Below are 20,451 nucleotides of genomic sequence, written 5' to 3'. Positions count from 1 at the left end.
TGGCTCCCACAGGAGATATCGCTGGGTGAGATCAAGCGATATCTACACTGTACATATCGCTGCTATGAAACTGCATCACAATGCTTTGGAGACCATTGTGATGTCATTGGTTACCATGACATCACAATCAAATGACATCACTAGTGGCTCTGCTACTGAAGCTGTTAGCAGTACTTTTTACACTTAAGACCCTGTTTATCACTGTCTACAACCTGCAAAAAGTTAAACAAATGATGTTCGATGATAAATAAAATCTCACCCTCATATCTTTTGATATCAAATATATCAACACTCATTGATATATTTCGTATCAAATGAAACTCGGGTGAGATTCTCTATTTATACCTCCATGAATTCAAAAAATATTGAATTTTGAATTGAACAGCATTTCAGTTGGTATATCACAGTGTGTTGTGTTAACCCTAATGTGGGAAGAAAGCTCCAATGATGTAGGTTATAGACATTTCCAAACAAGCACAGCAACGAAGGCTGACAGACTACAGATCACAATCAGAGAGAATCTGGGATTTGAACACATGATCAATGGATCATGGCATGACCAAGGGATGCAACTCTGTACTGACATATACTTTATACAGCAGCACAAAGTGCCTGTCTATATGGAACTTTGAAAACATGGGGGAAAAAAGTCACAAGACAAAATACTTGAAAAATCTCACATTATCAGAGGTCAAATTGACCAGATTTCCCCAAAAGGTCATCAAAAATCATATTGTACTTCCCATTTATATTTCACAGTTCTGTCATTCCTGGATTCTTCTCGAGAAAGTGAGAATAATAACCAATTGATTTCTTTGTCAATGATTGATCATTTCTGTCATTCATTGTATGCATTGAATAAAAGTCTTTTATAAACACACCAATATTGAAAATCAGATAACCATTCATCATATCCAACACACTGTTCTCTCCTGTCACAACATGCCAATGGCTGTCCCTTGCTGGCTGATGCTATCATCCTGTCTGTCTGCATATACAGTCTTCCTATTATAGATAATGTCCAACTTTTTTAATTCCAATGAATAAAATGTATGTTTCTGACAAGCACTTGATGAGACAGTGGTCATTGGCCGTTCTAAGAGACATCGAAGGATCTGTTTGATCTTGGTATCGAAACATTGTTTAGGATTTGACCTGCTTTGTCTAGGAAGGCATCACCCAATCAGCTTATTCAAGTCTTTACTTTCTATTTCAGGTTGTAAGGTGCCAGAAGTCTTAACTTGTAGCTCTCTGAATTAGTATATACACTGATTATGTGTAATTTACATGGAAACTCCCAAACTAACACATAAGACCCTTGATAGGAAGTACTCCAGCATTGTGCATTACATAGTGAACATTTCATCAATGTCAGTGTCAACTAGAAATGTGTTCCCAAGTACACTTACTGCTAACTACTGTGATGAAGTCAAGTCCCATCTCACCATCTTGATATGTGATGTCCAGAAATTGAAATAGGTCTTCATTCCATTTGTCACAATTGGGACTGATTTACTTGCCATCAGACTTAACTCAGACTTAAAGTATTGTTCAAGGACAATACCCCACTCAGACACAGCATACTGACTCCGAGCCGACTAGTCCTTGTCTTATCCCCTATATGCCGAGCACCAGGCAGGGTAACAACAAGTATCATCTTTTTACATCTTTTGGTATGACACCCTAGACATTTTGCAGATGCTGTATCCACTAGACCACGGAGATTGTCCTCTCTGTTCCAGAAAATGACAAGCGGCAGTTGGACAGAGGTGAGGTGAGGTGAAATTGGGTTTAACGTCGCGTCCAAGATTATTGCACTTATATAGCGAGGTGCATGCACGTGTATGTGTGTGTGTGGCTGCTTGTACTAGTCCGGACTGATGCCGATTTATAGTGCTAGCTCACTGAGATACCATGCCGCAGTTTAACATGAATACCCCACTCAGACACAGTATACTGACTCCGAGCCGACCAGTCCTTGTTTTAGCCCCTTAATGCCGAGCGCCAGACAGGGTAACAACAAGTACAATCTTTTAACGTCTTTTTGTATGACGCGGCCCGGGATCGAACCCTGGACCTTCCGCTCTCCGGGCGGACGCTCTACCACAAGACCACGGAGGCGGTCCAGTTGGACAGAGAAGGACACAACAAATACTGATATTTTCTTCTTAATTCATAGGGGAGGCTGGGTAGCCTAGTGGTTATAGCGTTTCCTCGTCACGCCGAAGACTTTGGTTTGATTTCCGACATGGGTACAAAGTGTGAAGTCCATTTCTGGTGTCCCCCACAGTGATATTGCTGTAATATTGCTAAAACCATACTCACTCACTCACTCTTAAATCATTTGCTCAACACTTTATTGAAAGTACTCCAGTTATATAACAGAGTGTCAGTAAAGCGAGGCAAAGCATGAAGTAATGCTTGAGGATTGGTGAATCCCACAATTATGGATCTAGTGCTGACAAACCAAGGATCTTAATCCAGGGAAATCTTAATTCGAACCCTAAATCATAAGATCCTGGTATTCTAAAGGTTTACTCAGTGAATACTGCATCTCCTAGATGTCTCAGGCACCAGTTCCCACTCACTGATACAAAGCGTTGGAATTGGAACAGAAAGCCTTTCAGACACCTTGTTATGTGTGCCCTTACTTCTTTCCTTCAGTATATATGGCCTGATCACATGATCAAGTCTAGCCGTGGAGGTCATTTCTTCTCCAGACTACGGTGTTCTACAGGGGACATCATCAGAGGTCATAATTACATCAGATTAAGAATGACGTTCATACTCTCACAAGGGAAATATATACCCTTGATAAGAACATGTTTTTGAAAGTGACCAATAGATCTGTCTTGTCCTATTAAGTTCCATATCGCATCTAGACATCCCACAGGACACTTCTTCCTCCTCAGTCACCTGAATGTGTTAACTAAGATATGAAATGGTTACAAAATACCCTAACCAGACATGCCTGGTCCCCAGAAGGCTCGTCTAGACCATCTAATTGGGATCTATAATACTCGGACCAATGCTGAGATGAAATCAAAGATGGCTACTGTGAGACTGAACTTTTAAGACTTCCACAAACACTCAGGATTTCAACTGCATACACTACTCAGTAGATCAAGATTTGGCCAAGCTTTTTAGATCATCATTATACCAAAGACTGCCTGCTGAACCGAATTTCTGTGAATGTTTACAAGAAATCATATTTAGTTGAACATGGTCATTTCTTGCTGGAGATCTCTAATGGACACTACCCTTTCTCCCGAAGAATGTTTGTGTCTTCAAGTTCACTTCTGACACTTGAATTTGCAAGGACCTTCCTGAAATGGTCCTGTAGCTTTTAGTATTCCATGAAAATAAATGTTCATCCCTCCTGAGAACCGAGACACGGCACTTAGGTAAACCATAAGTCTTCTTCTGGAAAACAGCCTCACGGGTGAAATTATTCCCTTATATATTCCTCAATAGGCAGCTGTAATGGGTCTCATCCTTGAACCTTTTTTTTAAACTGTGCAACATAATGTGGTTGAAAGATTCCAGCCTAATGCAGGCCTTGATGGACGTGAATATGAAACAGGCAAGGAAATATTTACACAAATGGAAAATTGGTTAGTGTAAAAATACCTTCCCACGGACTACTGACAAGTAGAGAGTTATCATGATCCCAACACTGATTGTTTTTTGTGGGTGACTTACTTTTAACTGACAACTTTAAAAGCTTCAAAAAAGAAAGTTTGGAAATAGATTCAGTGAACATTTCCCTGATCATGTCAGTGGTCACATATTGTCCATAGTCACATGTCATATTGTACACGTGAAGATCCGGGGTAGAATAGGTCTTCAGAAACCCATGCTTGCCATAAATGGCGACTATGCTTGTCGTAGGAGGCGACTAACGGGATCGGGTGGTCAGGCTTGCTGACTTGGTTGATGCATGTCATTGTATCCCAATTGTGTGGATCAAAGCTCATGATGTCAATCACTAGATTGTCTGGTCCAGACACGATTATTTCAAGACTGCTGTCATATAGCTGGAATATTGCTGAGTGGGGCATAAAACAACCAACCAACCAACAAACCAACAAATCATCTTGTCACTTGTCACGTTATACTGCACATACTCACGTATTATAGAGCCCAAAGTCACATATCTTATTGCACACAGTCACATATCACATATGTAGATTTGCAATCACACCAGTTATCACCCTTTATTTTTTTTTTAATATATACTTTTCGGTCCAAAACCTATTAAAATATTATTTTTCTCTCTCCATTTTCTTTTCAACATGGAGCTGCAAAGGCCGTGACCTGATCATCAACTCCAAAGTTGATAAAAACTTTGAATCTAAACAATTGGAAAAAAGTGTTACATAATAAAACAGCCTTTGTTGACAGACAGGAAATTATGTCAAAATAAAAATATAACACAGGGACTTTTTACAAAAATTGCTGTCTCGCGGACAAGCTTAACATTTTCAGTTATCAATAATTAATTTGAGCTGCGAAGCAGTACGGAAGAAGATGATGTGAGACCTGGATACCCAGATGGGTTGACAGTGTCCATTTCCGATGGCTTCCCTTCACAAGGTCACTGCGTGTCATTGTTGACACAGAGTCCCACTGAGAGGTGCACATGGCCAGAGTCGAGCCTCCACTAACAACAGGAAAAAGATCTATGACAGTCAACAATTATCTATTAAGGGATTATATATTATCCACAGTAAGCTTCTCGTCTCAAGGATGCATGAAGGCTGACGTCACAAGGGACTCCATTGACAAAATAATTGGCTAACCATCTGATTATTTATTTTGTTTACAATTTTTTTTGTCTCTGTGATTGTGGGGATAATGGTGATGAATCCTCTCAAAAGTGTGATTGTTTCCAGAGAAATTGCATTAATGGTCAAAGTTGTCCAGTTTGAGAGCTGTGATGGACTCAAACTATGCAAGCCTTACTTTAATAGCCTGTTATGTTAAGATACAAATAAATATAGCAACAAAACCCTTTCCATATCCGTTAGAAATCTCTACATAAAGCAGTCGATTGTATGATTACGACTATATCATGAGCTATAATTCCAACCTAGTTTGGCAAGGGTGGAAACTGGACTTTTACAGTCAGTTAACTCCCTTGCCTCTGGAAGATGGTAACTCCCACACTTCAACAATCACTTGCAACTGTCACAGCACCAAGATCATTTTGTCAAACCCTGCCCTGTACCTCTTTACAAACAAGACCTGTGGGCTCTGCAGCTCACCTGCCTGGAACTTACCTGTAATTAGTAAAGTGTGTAAGAAAGAATTATTTGCTAAAAAAGGCAATTACCGTGATGATCTAGTTCTCTGAATCACTATGTGCAAAAAAGTGATATGTAGCTTTTGCAAAATGGTTGTCATGGAAATCATCAAGTGATGTTTGGATAAGGATGATGAAACAAACTTGAGAGGAAGAACACGAGGAAAAACATCCAAGTTTCAGGTTCAGAGTTGTTGTGGTTTCAAGAAGGAGAATAAAAATGCAGAAGTTTGCAGAAGACAAAGGCTTTCACACAACATAATATCCAACGGCCCTTGAGCTAGAATAGGAAAAATAAGAAACTTAGTTTAAGGCAAGTTTCCATCAGTTCACAGATGCAGACATTCTTTTTATCATTCTTTAACACTTTAATTTGTTTTCACCAACCTGGAGGTTGCTATAATTGATTTTCACCTCAACACTTTTTTTCAGGTGAGACAGTCATTAAGATGCATGCTGAGTAACTGGCATTTAGAAGTTTGGGATTCACTGATAAAGTAGATGCCACGTCCGATCCTAACCCAACTTTATCTCAATTTATTGGTCTGATCCCAATTGATTCAAAATCTAAATCCTCAACCTACCATTTACCCTTGTGTAAACTTTCCAGACTTTTACTATTACATAGGAAGACCTTCTGGTAAGGAAGATCTACACAGGGGACTTTGATTCATTAGATGCCACGATTGACCGAACCTACACAGAAAATTAGACGGGTGGAGATAACAGCTCCTCATCACCTGGTGCAACCCTGCCTGGAGCCATGCAATTGCTACCTCCAACATCCACCAAAGGTCCCTTCCGATGGTAAATCTATCAATCTGTCTGTGTTAACATCTCTTTTCTGAAACCAGGGCCTTTGGGGATGTGAACACTGGTATTTACTCACATATTTGTGGCTAACCCACCTGCTACACAGGAAAAATGTGACATCTTGCAGATCAGGTTTAACAGGAAAGTCTGTGATTGGTTCCCTGGTCATCTCCGACCCCATGTATCAAATATCAATGGGACTGCAGGCTACGGCAGCAGACTGATGTTTCACACAAGGGTTAGTCAAATATTTACAAATGATATGTCTGTGTTGTGGTGTTAAGGTTAACCAGTGTCCTTGTTTCTTGAAATAGTTTCCCAGCGGACAGCTCATGGGTCTCATTCATTCTGGTAACAAGCATGCAGGATTGTATACTGCTCCACACGAATGTGCTGAGTGTGCAATATTGTAGCCTGATGATAGCATATGGCACATGAATGTGCTGAGTGTGCAGTATTGTATGCTGCCTATGGAATATCATTGCTATATATACTGAACTGCAAAAGAAACAAAGCTTTAATAAAACACTTCATGAAAGTTTCCCATTGAAATATTTCCCATTGAAATATACCTTGTTCTTGACATTAGTCTGTACCCAAATTTAATGTTAACGGCCAAAATGTGGACATAAAAGAATTGGCAACCATTCATGCAGTCCGGCCAGCATGCAGTTGTCATCAAGCCCGATTTCCCTGATTCTTCCTAACTCTTGGCATGGCGCTAGTATCAAGGCAAGAATGTTGGATCCACGTATTTTGGGTCGCCATTTATCAGAAAAGGCACTAGGAAACCAAGTGAAATTTAATATTCATGGAAAACATTTGCGTCACTTTTTGGTCGTTATTACATTCAATATGGATAAAGACAAACGTCATAAACAAGATACCTTAAAAAAAGGCATTGATATTGGGAAACTTTCATGAAGTATTTTCATGAAGTGATGGTGTTCTTGCAGTTGAGCATATATACCTGATTATTGACCACTGATTTGTCTGGGCCAGTCCCACTTACTTGACCCTGTGGGGCACCTGAAAACATTGCTGGTTGTCACGTAACACCCGAACTACTCCCTCAAGGCAGAGACCATCACTGTCCAAAGGTAATAAGTAATATGACGGGACATTCAGGATTTTCTCAAAAAAGTTGCTGTCATGGAAAAAGGAAGATTTCTCTGGAGAAGTGGAAATAATAGTATCAAAAACAGGATTTAAGGAATGTGTCTAAGAGACAGCAAACTCTTCAGGAATTTCCTTTGTTTTACTCCTGGGAAATTTAGTGGCATGTATGGAAGAAAATTTGTAGTCATGCAAATGGGCCTAGTGCTAATTCCTGCGTGAGGACAACCAATATCAATCCCTACCGTTTCAATGATTATAGGACATAAAAATTACCCTTTATGAGGTCCAATCATCTTGGTATAAAAGTATTTATAGGGCCACGAGGTTCTGTAGCTTACCTTCATTTGTCTTTAAAGACTTGCATCATGATTGATTACATCATTTGTAATTGAAGATCATCAAAGTTATATTCGTAAAACACAACAGAGGTTTCTACATGACTCTGCATATTAATTAACACATGAGTTTATAGCCAAAATGACTTTTTCAACGTGGCCGTCATGGTGACCATGCTAGAAACAGAATTGTGTGAGCACCATTGAGGACATCATTGCCGTGGCTATGGGTTTGGTGTATGTGTACAGTATATACACTACACTACAGTATAAACATAAAATGTGAGTTTCCTGAACCATAAACTCAGAGGTGATGTCAAAAATGTAGAATTACCTGATTAAAAGGACATGAAGGTCAAAGGTGAGTCAAAAGTCAAAATAGACAGGTGGGTATAACTGGCAATTTCGACCTGGGTATTTGGCAAGCCAAGCGAATACTTTAACCATTGAGCTACCTCATGAGAACAGGAACTTACATATTGTCAGCATCACAAGAACTTTAGTATAATTTATTCATTAGGCCTGAAAATCTCTAGTCTACCATTGATCCATCTGCTGTTATAGCTGCATCTATCAAGGATGTCACATACATCAACAGAGGAACAGACAGACAGACACAACTCTCTAGTCTACCATTGATCCATCTGCTGTTATAGCTGCATCTATCAAGGATGTCACATACATCAACAGAGGAACAGACAGACAGACTGACAGACAGACTGACAGACACACACACACACAAAACACACACACAGGCATGCACACAAGTTATCCAGAGTTATCTTCAGAGAAGAATGTATATGTACAACAATTAGATTAAAAAATTGCAATAGAAAATTACAGACACAGCTTGGATGGGTTTTGCAATAATCATGATTGATAATGGCGTGCCGCCATTGAAGTGTTAATGAACAACCTACAAAGCATATCAAATTTCATAATTTCAACCATAATGAATAGTGACATACAAGCATTCTGACAGCCATCTTGTGATATTTTACTTTGGAAAACCCTACCAGCAGATCACAATAACCTGACAACATTTATACCCGTCTCAAATTCATTGATTTATGTATGTTAAGAGTTTTTGCTGATTAATCAAATACGTACTGACATTGATTCCACTTTGAAAAGTTTGATCATTAAACTTAATCCCTGCAGAGGAACAGCTAAAATTAGATATTGCATATGATGCCTAGAAAAATACATGCGTAAATCTTCTAGAATCGAATTTGATGAAATCAATAGTTGGGTTCAAACTTCATGCTGAAGTGCCGTTTTGATGAATTCCCTTTTGATCGGTGCAAGCCTTATTTGATAAAGACATTGACTTTTCTCTCCACTGCTTTTGTTTTTTAGTAATTAGAGAATACTGATTATGGAAAATGAGAAAATCATCTTGGCACATATACAGAACCTTTAAAACAGGAGTTGTGTTGAGTTTTGAGAGCACATTTGTTCATTTTAAGCCTTCAAATAATCTATTTATCATGAAGAATTGTATGAATCAGTCATGCTGTAAGTAATATATATTTCTCTTCATGATCATACAGTGATATGTTTAGGGATAACAAAAAAGAGGAAACGTTTCTTCAGCATTGGCCCATCACTTTAAATTCTGCACATCAGTCATTTATATTGCCAATAACAAAATATGTTTCCCTTGTCATATGAAGCAGACTCTGTTATCCATAAAATGAACACAAATGTATTCCATTGGTATCCAGAAGTCCAGTGTGTGCCCAGTTGTGTTAGTGGGTTTTCTTGATGATGAACAAAATAAAACTTACCCCCTTAAGTTTGAGAAAAATGTGGCCGAGAAATATTTACTTTCTTATATTATGTAGCTTAAGTTCTCCAGCCACGGGATCATGAGTGAGTGAGTGAATGTTGTTTTACGATATTCCAGTTATGGAAGCCCATGCAAAATGGCCATCATCAGGGAACAAGGACATCAGTCAGACAAAACCACCCAATACTCCATATTCAACGTTCTGACATCCATGGGGAACTGACGACCGACCTATCCTTCTCAAGAATCCTCAGTGGGGCAGAGATCTGGTGAAACCACCGAAACTAAAGTCGAAGTTTAGATTCACTGAAACATTATTGAAGTCCAAAAGAAATTCCTGAAACATCTGTGTTGTATTTCTACATGGAACTGATCAATGGCATTAGCATGACAAAGTTGTAGAAAAGTCTCAGTCCAGTAACTAATCTTTATGAAATATCTGAATTACTACACTAAACATATTTCATCATCATTGCAGTAAAAAGCAGGTGTCGCCAGAAACGTCACTGTTTTAATTCTCTTTAATTCTTATTATTTCAACAGAGCTTCTAGTCATTCGTTTCCAAAGATGTCTAAGTTATTGCTGGAGTTACCTCCCCTTTTGGCACACACCTCAATTCTTGATATACCCCTCCAGCTGCAGCTGTCTTGAGGTTAATATTCATTTTCAAAATTAATATGCTACTCGGAAAACATTTGGGGCAATTATTTTATTACTTTCTGCAAATATTCTAACGCTGTGACCGATGACCCACAAGAAGGATGACAATAGAATACTCACCGTCCATTCGATGACCAGCATGCCCTTCTTGTCTGTCGTTGTATGCACGTTGTCAGGATTCCGATATGGCCTCTCTGGAGGTGTGGTGCAGCTCCGTTTTGTCGCTTTACTTGGTTTGCTAATTCCAACAGAATTCATGGCTAGCACCCGAAAAGAGTACGTACCCCATGGATTAAGATTTACATAAGCCGTTTGATCCTCTCCTAGGCTTCTATCGTCCGAATCATGCCATGTGTCTTTGCTTTCCGAGGTATTATATTGTATGATAAAACCGGATATATCGTCTCCATTATTTGGACCTGCTTGCCACACAATTTCTGCCGATTTCCCATGACAGCTGATGACCTGTACCTCATTGGGCGGGTCAGGCGCACCTGGAACAGACAGGACACAGTTACATTTGGTGTCGGGGTAGCTATAAAAGGTGAATTGTGGGTAATAAATGTCAGGGAAGAGAAACATCTGAGAAGTGTTCAAATTCCATATTTGTGATGTGACAGCACCAAAAGAAACCTTCACTCCTACATCATTGCGAACATCGATGACACCTTAACAGGTGCATGCACCCCTTTGATCAGATGCTTAACATGACAAACTAGCATGGTTGTTTGTTTGTTTGTTGTTTAATGCCGCACTCAGCAATATTCCAGCTATATGATGGTGGACTGTAAAATAAAAAAACGAGTTTGAACCAGACAATCCAGTGATTGACACCATGAGCATCAAGCCACGCAGTTGGGATACCATGACATGCATGAATGTATTTGTGTTCATTTTGTGACATAGGTATAGTGTACAGCCCCTTTACACAGTCTTGAATCGGCCAATGACCATGCAGATGTTCATCACTCAGGTGTTAATTCATCAATCATCAATTCCATATCCGACTGTAATCAGTAGTCCATAGCAGGATTCAGACTATATTATAAGCATGTGTTTATGAATCACTATCAAATAGTGAAGATACCAGGTGTTTGTAAAAAGGTGAGCGTAGCCTGCCCCACTGGTGACAACTAGGAAATGATATTTATATCAAACCTTCTCTGGACTTCTTCACAATAGGTCCCGACTAGTACAAGCAGCCACACACACACACAGACACACACATACACGTGCATGCACGTCGCTATATAAGTGCAATAATCTTGGACGCGACGTTAAACCCCATTTCACCTGACCTCACAGGTTATTGTTATTGAATCACTATCAAATAGTGATGATACCAGGTGTAGGAAATGATATTTATATCAAACCTTCTCTGGACTTCTTCACAATAGGTTATTGTGAGCCTTTGTGCAATATACAGTTGTTGTGATCTTAATTGTCAAACTTTTATTGTTTAGTATGACGACACATTGATGTACTGATCGACATTCATGTTAAATTACACACCCAAATAACATATTTTACCAGATGTTTATTTATGAATTCAAAACCTACTGACCAACTGTTGGATACACTCGTAGCTACAACTGGCTAGAAATATGATCTAAATAAGCATGTCACATATCATCGTGACAAATCAACACCAGATAACATCCTGTTCCGTAGATTCTGCCAGCATGATAAAAAATTCTTTCTTAAATCAACATCTTTCCACAAGACATTGATTGACAACCAACATCAATTCCTTGATATAACAAACATTTCAAGATCAAATTGTGCTTTTAACACCTTTAGCTAGAGGTGACTTTTTGCCAAGATACAAATTACAATCGCTACCAATAACAATATCAGTAGCTCATGTTCCCAAGTACATTTCCAATTCTAAGCCTAATTACACTTGTGGTTAGCTGTTTTTTCTACAAAATGAAACCTTGCCTCCGTCTGATTATGAAGATGTTTCAGCACCTCTCAGCAGATCACGCATCGGTTTTTGTCCATCTCATTTGTGTTAATGTGGTGAAAAACTCCCCCAGGAATGAAATATTCATAAGAAGATGTTCAATAATACAAACTTTGATTACTTTTCTTCTCCTTGGCAGGTGGACGTAGATTACTCAAACAATACCATTTCCTGCCACATCCACCTCTACCTTTGCCAACATCACTGTCAATATTCAAAATTAAATCTTTCTTTTTTTTCAAATCAATTTTTTTTTTTATAAATATGAGTAGTCATATGAAAGGAATTTTTTTCAAGGTTTCATTTAATGGTTTTGAGAAGTCTTTTTTAAAAATAAAAATATGAATTAGAAATTGGAATAGACTGTTTTGTGAAGCATCAGAAATGCAAGATGTTTTGTCACATGTTCTCTCTAACTATATTATAAGGATGCCAAGGGAACAGGATGCTGGAGATGCTATATGAGAATTGGTGTATTACTGGTATTATAATGTCTGATGGCAAATGGAAAAGAAGTCTCAACCATTTCAAGAACTGATACTTTATCTTGCCGAAAATGATGGAATCCCTCACACAACCTTCGTTTCATCACTGGTAATGTTACCCCTGTGGTAAATCCCCTTACATCTATACTGCACAATTCCTAGGCAGCAATTCCCGATCACTTGAAAAGTTGTAGATCATATGTAGAGTGTTTTCTGCCACTTGTTTCGAAGCAGTGCATTTATGTATTGTCATGACAGGGCGATTGGAAATAACATATGAACACAATGAAACAGAAACATATCAATACTTAATCTATGCTTTATGTCTTTCACTGTCACATTAAATCAAATTTCATAACTGAACAAAATATCATGTTTTGGATGATATACGGGGTATATTGATATATTGTATGAAGTAATAAATAAACTACCTTTTCCAAAATCGTTATTACACAGTTTTAAAAAAAATATGATTTTTCTCCTATCTCCGATATCACATTTCAAGTACCCAACTGATATTTTAAGAAAGAAAATGTTTCACTTTTGGCTTTCCTCCCATATCAAGCTGGTATTCCATGATACATCTGATAAATATAACTGAACATGGCCATGTCCCCTGACACAAACAAGACAGAATAATTTGAAAGGATGGATGCACTCTATAAGCAGCCACACACGCACGCACGCACGCACAGACACAGAGACAGACACGCACGCACGCACAGACACAGACACGCACAGACACAGACACAGACACGCACGCACGCTCGCACACATTGCTATGTAGGTGTAATCATCTTGGATCTCACCTCACCTCACCTCACCTCACCCCATCCCATCTCACCCCACCTCACCCCACCCCACTTCCTCAGTGAGTGTCAGTCAGAGACAGTAAAGAGCACTCAAGACATGAAAACTCATTACAGTGAGAGAACCAGTCATCAAGTTTTTCAGTACAAATGTAAGTTATATGTTTTTAACTGATAAGAAGTAACATTCTTTTCAGTTTAGATGGATGTGTGTGTCAGTTGGCCATCCATTAAAATGATCTTCATGAAGATCTTGGTAAAGAGTGGTGACCTGTTTGTATATAAAAACAGTTTCATGAAGCCATCAATGAAACTAGGGTCTCAAAGGGGGACTGTGCTCAACTGGATTTAATAGGTTAATGTCTCATGATTCATGGTGAGGTGAGGTATAATGGGGTCTCACATCACGTTCAAGATTGTTGCACTTATAGAGTGCCAAGCATGCATGAGTGAGTGAGTGTGTGTTGACTAATGCCAGTTTTATACTGCTAGCCCACTGAACGAGTTCATGTCTAAAAAGTCTTTTCATGCATATTTTTATTTGAGAATGCACACAAAAGGTCACTCTGTTTTTTTAATTTAAGCTTGGCAAAAAGAAGCCAAGGAAAGCGTTATTAATGTCATGTTTTATAATTTAAGGACCGCCTCCGTGGTGTAGTAGTAGCGTGTCCACCTGGAGAGCGGAAGGTCCGGGGTTTGATCCCGGGCTGCGTCATACCAAATGAAGTTAAAAGATGCTACTTGTTGTTACCCTGTCTGGTGCTTGGCATTAAGGGCTAAAAACAATGACTGGTCGGCTCAGAGTCAGTATACTGTGTACGTCTGATGGGGTGTTCATGTTAAATTGCGGCATGGCATCTCAGTGGGCTAGCACTATAAATCGGCCAAAGTCCGGACTAGCACAAGCAGCCACACACACACGTCCATGCTATATATATAAGTGCCATAATCTTTGACGCGACATCAAACCCCATTTCACCTCACCTTATAATTTAAGACTGGAAGAATTAAGAAGCCAAGAAAAGCAATTTTAATGTCACAGCTCTAAATACTTTTAAACCATGTAATGGCTTGAAACATTTTATGGATAGCAACTTCTTTATTCATGGTGACTTTTTGCCCACTCAATATTCCCCTGATGAAGAGGCTACATCTTGTCCCTTCAATTTTCCCCTGATGAAGAGGCTACATCTTGTCCCTTCAATTTTCCCCTGATGAAGAGGCTACACCTTTTCCCTTCAATATTCCCCTGATGAAGAGGCTACACCTTGTCCCTTCAATATTCCCCTGATGAAGAGGCTACATCTTGTCCCTTCAATATTCCCCTGATGAAGAGGCTACACCTTTTCCCTTCAATATTCCCTTGATGGAGAGGCTACACCTTGTCCCTTCAATATTCCCCTGATGGAGAGGCTACATCTTGTCCCTTCAATATTCCCCTGATGAAGAGGCTACACCTTGTCCCTTCAATATTCCCCTGATGGAGAGGCTACACCTTGTCCCTTCAATTTTCCCCTGATGAAGAGGCTACACCTTTTCCCTTCAATATTCCCCTGATGAAGAGGCTACACCTTGTCCCTTCAATTTTCCCCTGATGAAGAGGCTACACCTTTTCCCTTCAATTTTCCCCTGATGAAGAGGCTACACCTTGTCCCTTCAATTTTCCCCTGATGAAGAGGCTACACCTTTTCCCTTCAATATTCACCTGATGAAGGGTCAAGAAGTAGAGCTGAAATGCCATTACAAATAATCAAGAAGTCGTTATACATAAATAGTTTCATGTCTTCATTTTTTCTCAACTGAAAATTTACCCCAATATTCCTGTATGTCATTTGAGAAAGAAATGTTAGCCACCTGAAAATGACTGTTGACAACATCGACAATACGCAATCCTAATACTTACTTCGGACTGTAAGATGAGCACTGGACATATCAATGTCAATGTCGACGGTTGCTTTACATGTATAAACTCCTGCATCAGACACTCTTGCATCCTTGATTATCAACGAATGTCTGTTTTTGTCACGTTTATACACATATTTGTCATTTTTTGTAAAATTCACAATGTTCCCATCATGCCTCCACTCCAGTTTCAGCTTCAGCCCATCCAGCGGGTGGGTGGCCGTCTTGCAGATAAACTTGGCTCTCTCCCCCTCGTTCACTATTACATTCTTCAGCTGATCTTCGATGTACACCAGGCCTGCAAACAACATTCAAAGTCTTAGAACAAGGATATGAATTGCAATGATTATCAGCCATCAAATTATGTTCATTGACAAATTATGAAAACAGAATCAGAAGTTGTAGTATTACATTAATGTTGGTTGTCTCAAACATCAGATGAGCAAGAATTGTTTGAAACTGTTTGGAAATCATGTGGCCATATGATCCAAGGCCAATGCGAAGAAATGGTTTCCATGTTCCATGACTGGAATTGAACCTGGACTATAAACGAACATATAAAACCCATGTTTTTGTTGTAGATCTTTCTATTGATATGAAATTAGTTGTGTTTCAATCAGTACCTGAAGGTAATGTGGGTGCAGATCATGAGTCATGTCTACATACAAATCTTACGAACAATCTGTCTTAACATTGCCTTCTAGGCTTGCTGTTCATCGTGATTTCCTTTCAGATTCTAGATAAATATGTTAACATTATCTCTGTCTCTGACTTTCCCATGAGAAAATGAAAATAAAAGCTTTTGAAACTTAAACCAAACTGAATCCACTTAAGCCTCTGGGTAAACACAGAATACACTGATGCAAAATCTGCTCAAAAATCTTTATGACATCCTGTTTCTGAACACAGAACTGCCAAAAGGTTTAGATGCTAGTTCTTGATAACTACATCTGTCCTGGGACATCGCTGTTCAAAACTGCCACATCAGTTTTCATAAAAGGTGAATAACACAGGAGATATCACTTGGGTCACTTAGATCAAGTCATGTCTCCCAGGACATATATCGCTGCAATGAAATTGCATCACAATGCTTTGAAGACCATTGTGACACCATCGATTAGGTTACCATGACGTTACTTTCAAATGACATTTTTACACTCAAAACACTGGTTATTACGGTTTACAAACTGGAAAAGTTGGAAAAATGATTTTGGATGATAAATAGGATCTCACCCTGGTGTCTTTTGATATAAAATATATCAACACTTGTTGATAAATGTTATAAGCCTTTATTGATTCTCATTGATATACACTGTATTTGACAGGAGGCGGCTGTGTGTATACTAGCCTTGCTCCTAGGCTGTACTGAATGGCGAGTCCATTGGTTATAGTAATTCTAGCCTCATAATAGGCAAGTCTAGATACATGGACAGTACAGGATGCCCGTCTCTTATAAGCACAACGTGTTCTTATTATTCATATAATCAAGAAATTATAATTAAAACTATTAATTAGAGACTTGTGCAAGTTTATGTGTAAACATTTTTTGTAAATACTGTACTGGACTGAACGTACAGATGAACTTTGGAACTTTGAAATATTCAATTTGTTTTCGGAATGAAACAATAAATATTTGACATTAAACAAACAATATTTTGTACTGTACAGTTCTTTAAAAACACAAAATTAAAGAACTGTAAAATCGATGAGTACTCTAATTACATTAAAACTCTGACACATGTGATAAGTGAACAGATATAGTTTAATAGTGTTAATGTAAAAATAGCAAAAATCCATAATTTTCAAAATGCCAAGCTGCGAGTTATACCGAGAATTCTCAGCTAATCTTGTCGGACAACAATAACAGGTTCAGCTAAAAAGAAAACCTGACACTAAATCCCCCCAAGTTATCTCCCCTGGGAGGACTCGCGGAACTGTTTTTGTGCTACAAAGTTTCCTTGCCAAGTAAGATCTTTATGCAACTGTTTGATTGGCTGACAATAAATAATAAAATTACAGAGCTAATGGACATAATTGCTGATCACTTGCGATGGGACACATCTCCCACGTGACATGCTTTTGGGAAGGAGATGGGGGGGTCAATTATTAGGGGAGTGGGGGGGACCTGATATTTTACATGATGCTATTAGCAATCTTCCTTCTCTAGTCTCAATAAATTAACAAAGATGTGTTCTCAGAGACTTGGTCTGTGATGCTGAATAAGTTCGGTTTGTTCTTCCAGTGTATTTGGGTCCATTTTAAAATATCTACAAGAAGTGTCCTGAAGTCATTCAATAATGGACCTTGGGGATTCTGGGTAAGAATATAGGTCCCCAGCACCCTATGGTTGTCACAAGAAGTGTCCTGAAGTCCTTTAATAATGGACCCTTGGGGATTCTGGGTAAGAATATAGGTCCCCAGCACCCTATGGTTGTCACAAGAGGTGTCCTGAAGTCCTTTAATAATGGACCCTTGGGGATTCTGGGTAAGAATATAGGTCCCCAGCACCCTATGGTTGTCACAAGAAGTGTCCTGAAGTCCTTTAATAATGGACCCTTGGGGATTCTGGGTAAGAAAATAGGTCCCCAGCACCCTATGGTTGTCACAAGAGGTGTCCTGAAGTCCTTTAATAATGGACCCTTGGGGATTCTGGGTAAGAATATAGGTCCCCAGCACCCTATGGTTGTCACAAGAAGTGTCCTGAAGTCCTTTAATAATGGACCTTGGGGATTCTGGGTAAGAATATAGGTCCCCAGCACCCTATGGTTGTCACAAGAAGTGTCCTGAAGTCCTTTAATAATGGACCCTTGGGGATTCTGGGTAAGAATATAGGTCCCCAGCACCCTATGGTTGTCACAAGAAGTGTCCTGAAGTCCTTTAATAATGGACCCTTTGGGATTCTGGGTAAGAATATAGGTCCCCAGCACCCTATGGTTGTCACAAGAAGTGTCCTGAAGTCCTTTAATAATGGACCTTGGGGATTCTGGGTAAGAATATAGGTCCCCAGCACCCTATGGTTGTCACAAGAAGTGTCCTGAAGTCCTTTAATAATGGACCCTTGGGGATTCTGGGTAAGAATATAGGTCCCCAGCACCCTATGGTTGTCACAAGAGGTGACTTAATGGACTGTGTGATCAGGCTTCTTGGTGACATGGTTGATTGTATGTCATAGCTTGCCAACTGAGTGGATCGATGCTCATGATGTCAATCACTGGATTGTGTGATCCACACTCAATTATTTACAGACTACCATCATACAGCTGGAATATTGCTGAAAGCGGCTTAAGCGAAAAGACAAGAAGACACCATCTTTAATCCTTATTGGGTTTAACACACAAAACATAGAAACTTGAATGTCCTGAGGTATATTTTACAGACTATACAACAATCGACCAAGGGGGAATTACGTATTATTCTGTGTCCAGAGTGAATGGTGTTATCGCTGAGCCATTGGTGAGGGAATATCATAAAATATTGGCTAGAGATGCCTTGTCCATACGAACATGACAATTTATGTTCACACCATTTTACATGTTGTTATTCTTGTATTCTTTTGTATCAATACAATACATACATGACCTACCAATACAATACATGACCTACCAACACAATACATGACCTTTTGCTTGTTTGTTTGTTTGTTTTTTAACACTGCGCTCAGCAATATTCCAGCTATATGACAGCGGTCTGTAAATAATCAAGTCTGGACCAGACAATCCAGTGATTGACATCATGAGCATCGACCTACGATTGGATACGATGACATGCATCAACCAAGTCAGCCAGTCTGACCACCCGATCCCGTTGAAAAGCATAATTGCCTTTAACGGCAAGCATGGGTTGCTGAAGACCTATTCTAACCAAGATTTTCACAGGTCAAATACATGACCTACCAATACGATACTCCTATCATGGCACCGAAAATTACACCCCAATATAAGGAAATATTATATCAATACAAATATGAGATTTAGTGGACAGTGTATCTGCCCAGAAAGCAGAAGTTTGTGGGTCCGATCCCTGGCCGCGGCATACCAAAAGAAGTTAAAAGATGGTACTTGTTGTTACCCTGCCGTGCATTCAGCATTAAGGGGCTTAAACAAGGACTGGTTGGCTCGGAGTCAGTATACTGTGTCTGAGTGGGGTATTCATGTTAAACTCTGGCATGGTATCTCAGTGGGCTAGCACTATAAACTCGGCGTTTGTCTTGACTAGTACAAGCAGGCCACACACACACACACGTATATGCACGTCGCAAAATAAGTGCAATAATCTTGAACACGATGTTAAACCCAATTTCTTTGAAAAAAACATGCAAAAAACTAATCCTTTAGTTGAACTTAAATGTTTCATCTTCACTGATTACGTATGGATATGATCAAAGTTTATCAAGTATGAATTAATGTCAATAGAAACAGTCCAGTCAAACACCATCTCAAATAAATCTTTATTTTTCAAATCACTGATATATAACACGTCAAAGTGTCTTGTCTGTTAATTCTGAACTTATTAACTGGAAATGAATTTAAAAATACAAAGGAAATTAACACCAAAGTATCCCCGTGCCTTGATTAGCTAAACCATCTGTTTTCATACGAAAAGGGCAGGCGGCAGTAATTCGTCCCAATTAAAACACATGTGTACTTTTTCCCAATTTCAAATCGATCAACAGTCAGCCCAGGCTACTAATGAAATAATTAAGAATTGGAGCAACGTGTCAATTCGGGATTAAGGGAGTTGGAATTCTCACACTCTTAAGAAACATTAACCCAGAGCATCAGATGACTTATTAGTTTGAGCTAGAATTCCATTGTTGCCCAAAAAGCTGAGGAACCAATCAGGTGTCTGGTCCAGAATTTATCTCTATTGTTCAAGGGAAGAGATTTTGACAGGGCTCAAACTGTGTTAGCCGTCTCATCTCCACACAGCTTGTCCCATGCCAATCACAAAAGGTCAAATGACAAAACTTGGTCAAAAAGACCTCTTAAAGTGCTGTATCGAAATGAAAATGGGCTTGAAAGCTTTCACTGCAGAAATCTCCAGCAGGAATCAAATAATACTGCTTCATTTGAAATAATCAGTCCTCATATTTGAAAATGTGTTTAATTCAAAGACAATGCCCAAGTCACACTTTAAGGATGAGGCCATTGTCAGACAAATCTAACTTTTGGCTCAGAAAATTAAACTTGGGCGCTGCAGGCTGTAAAATATTTAAAAGTTGCTAACTTTCATTGTCGCAAAAGATAATTAAAGTTGAATCATCC

The 20,451-nt window shown here is 39.1% G+C and overlaps 1 protein-coding gene across 7 annotated transcripts in view; it reads right to left on the bottom strand.

The window, feature by feature from the left end:
* LOC124116009 (neuroglian-like) overlaps positions 1-20,451 on the bottom strand; it is a 225,160-nt gene that overhangs the window by 43,354 nt on the left and 161,355 nt on the right. For all 7 annotated transcript variants that reach the window (XM_046477202.2, XM_046477200.2, XM_046477206.2 and 4 more), the window contains 2 exons: positions 15,189-15,485; positions 10,146-10,519 (listed from right to left, as the gene is read on the bottom strand). In XM_046477202.2, coding sequence (XP_046333158.1) covers positions 10,146-10,519; positions 15,189-15,485 — 671 coding nt within the window. The remainder of the gene's footprint in view (positions 1-10,145; positions 10,520-15,188; positions 15,486-20,451) is intronic.

This window comes from Haliotis rufescens, unplaced genomic scaffold (assembly GCF_023055435.1).
Source record: "Haliotis rufescens isolate VD_foot unplaced genomic scaffold, xgHalRufe1.0.p SCAF_68, whole genome shotgun sequence".
NCBI lineage: Eukaryota > Metazoa > Mollusca > Gastropoda > Lepetellida > Haliotidae > Haliotis > Haliotis rufescens.
This window is presented reverse-complemented; position numbering and strand designations above follow the sequence as displayed.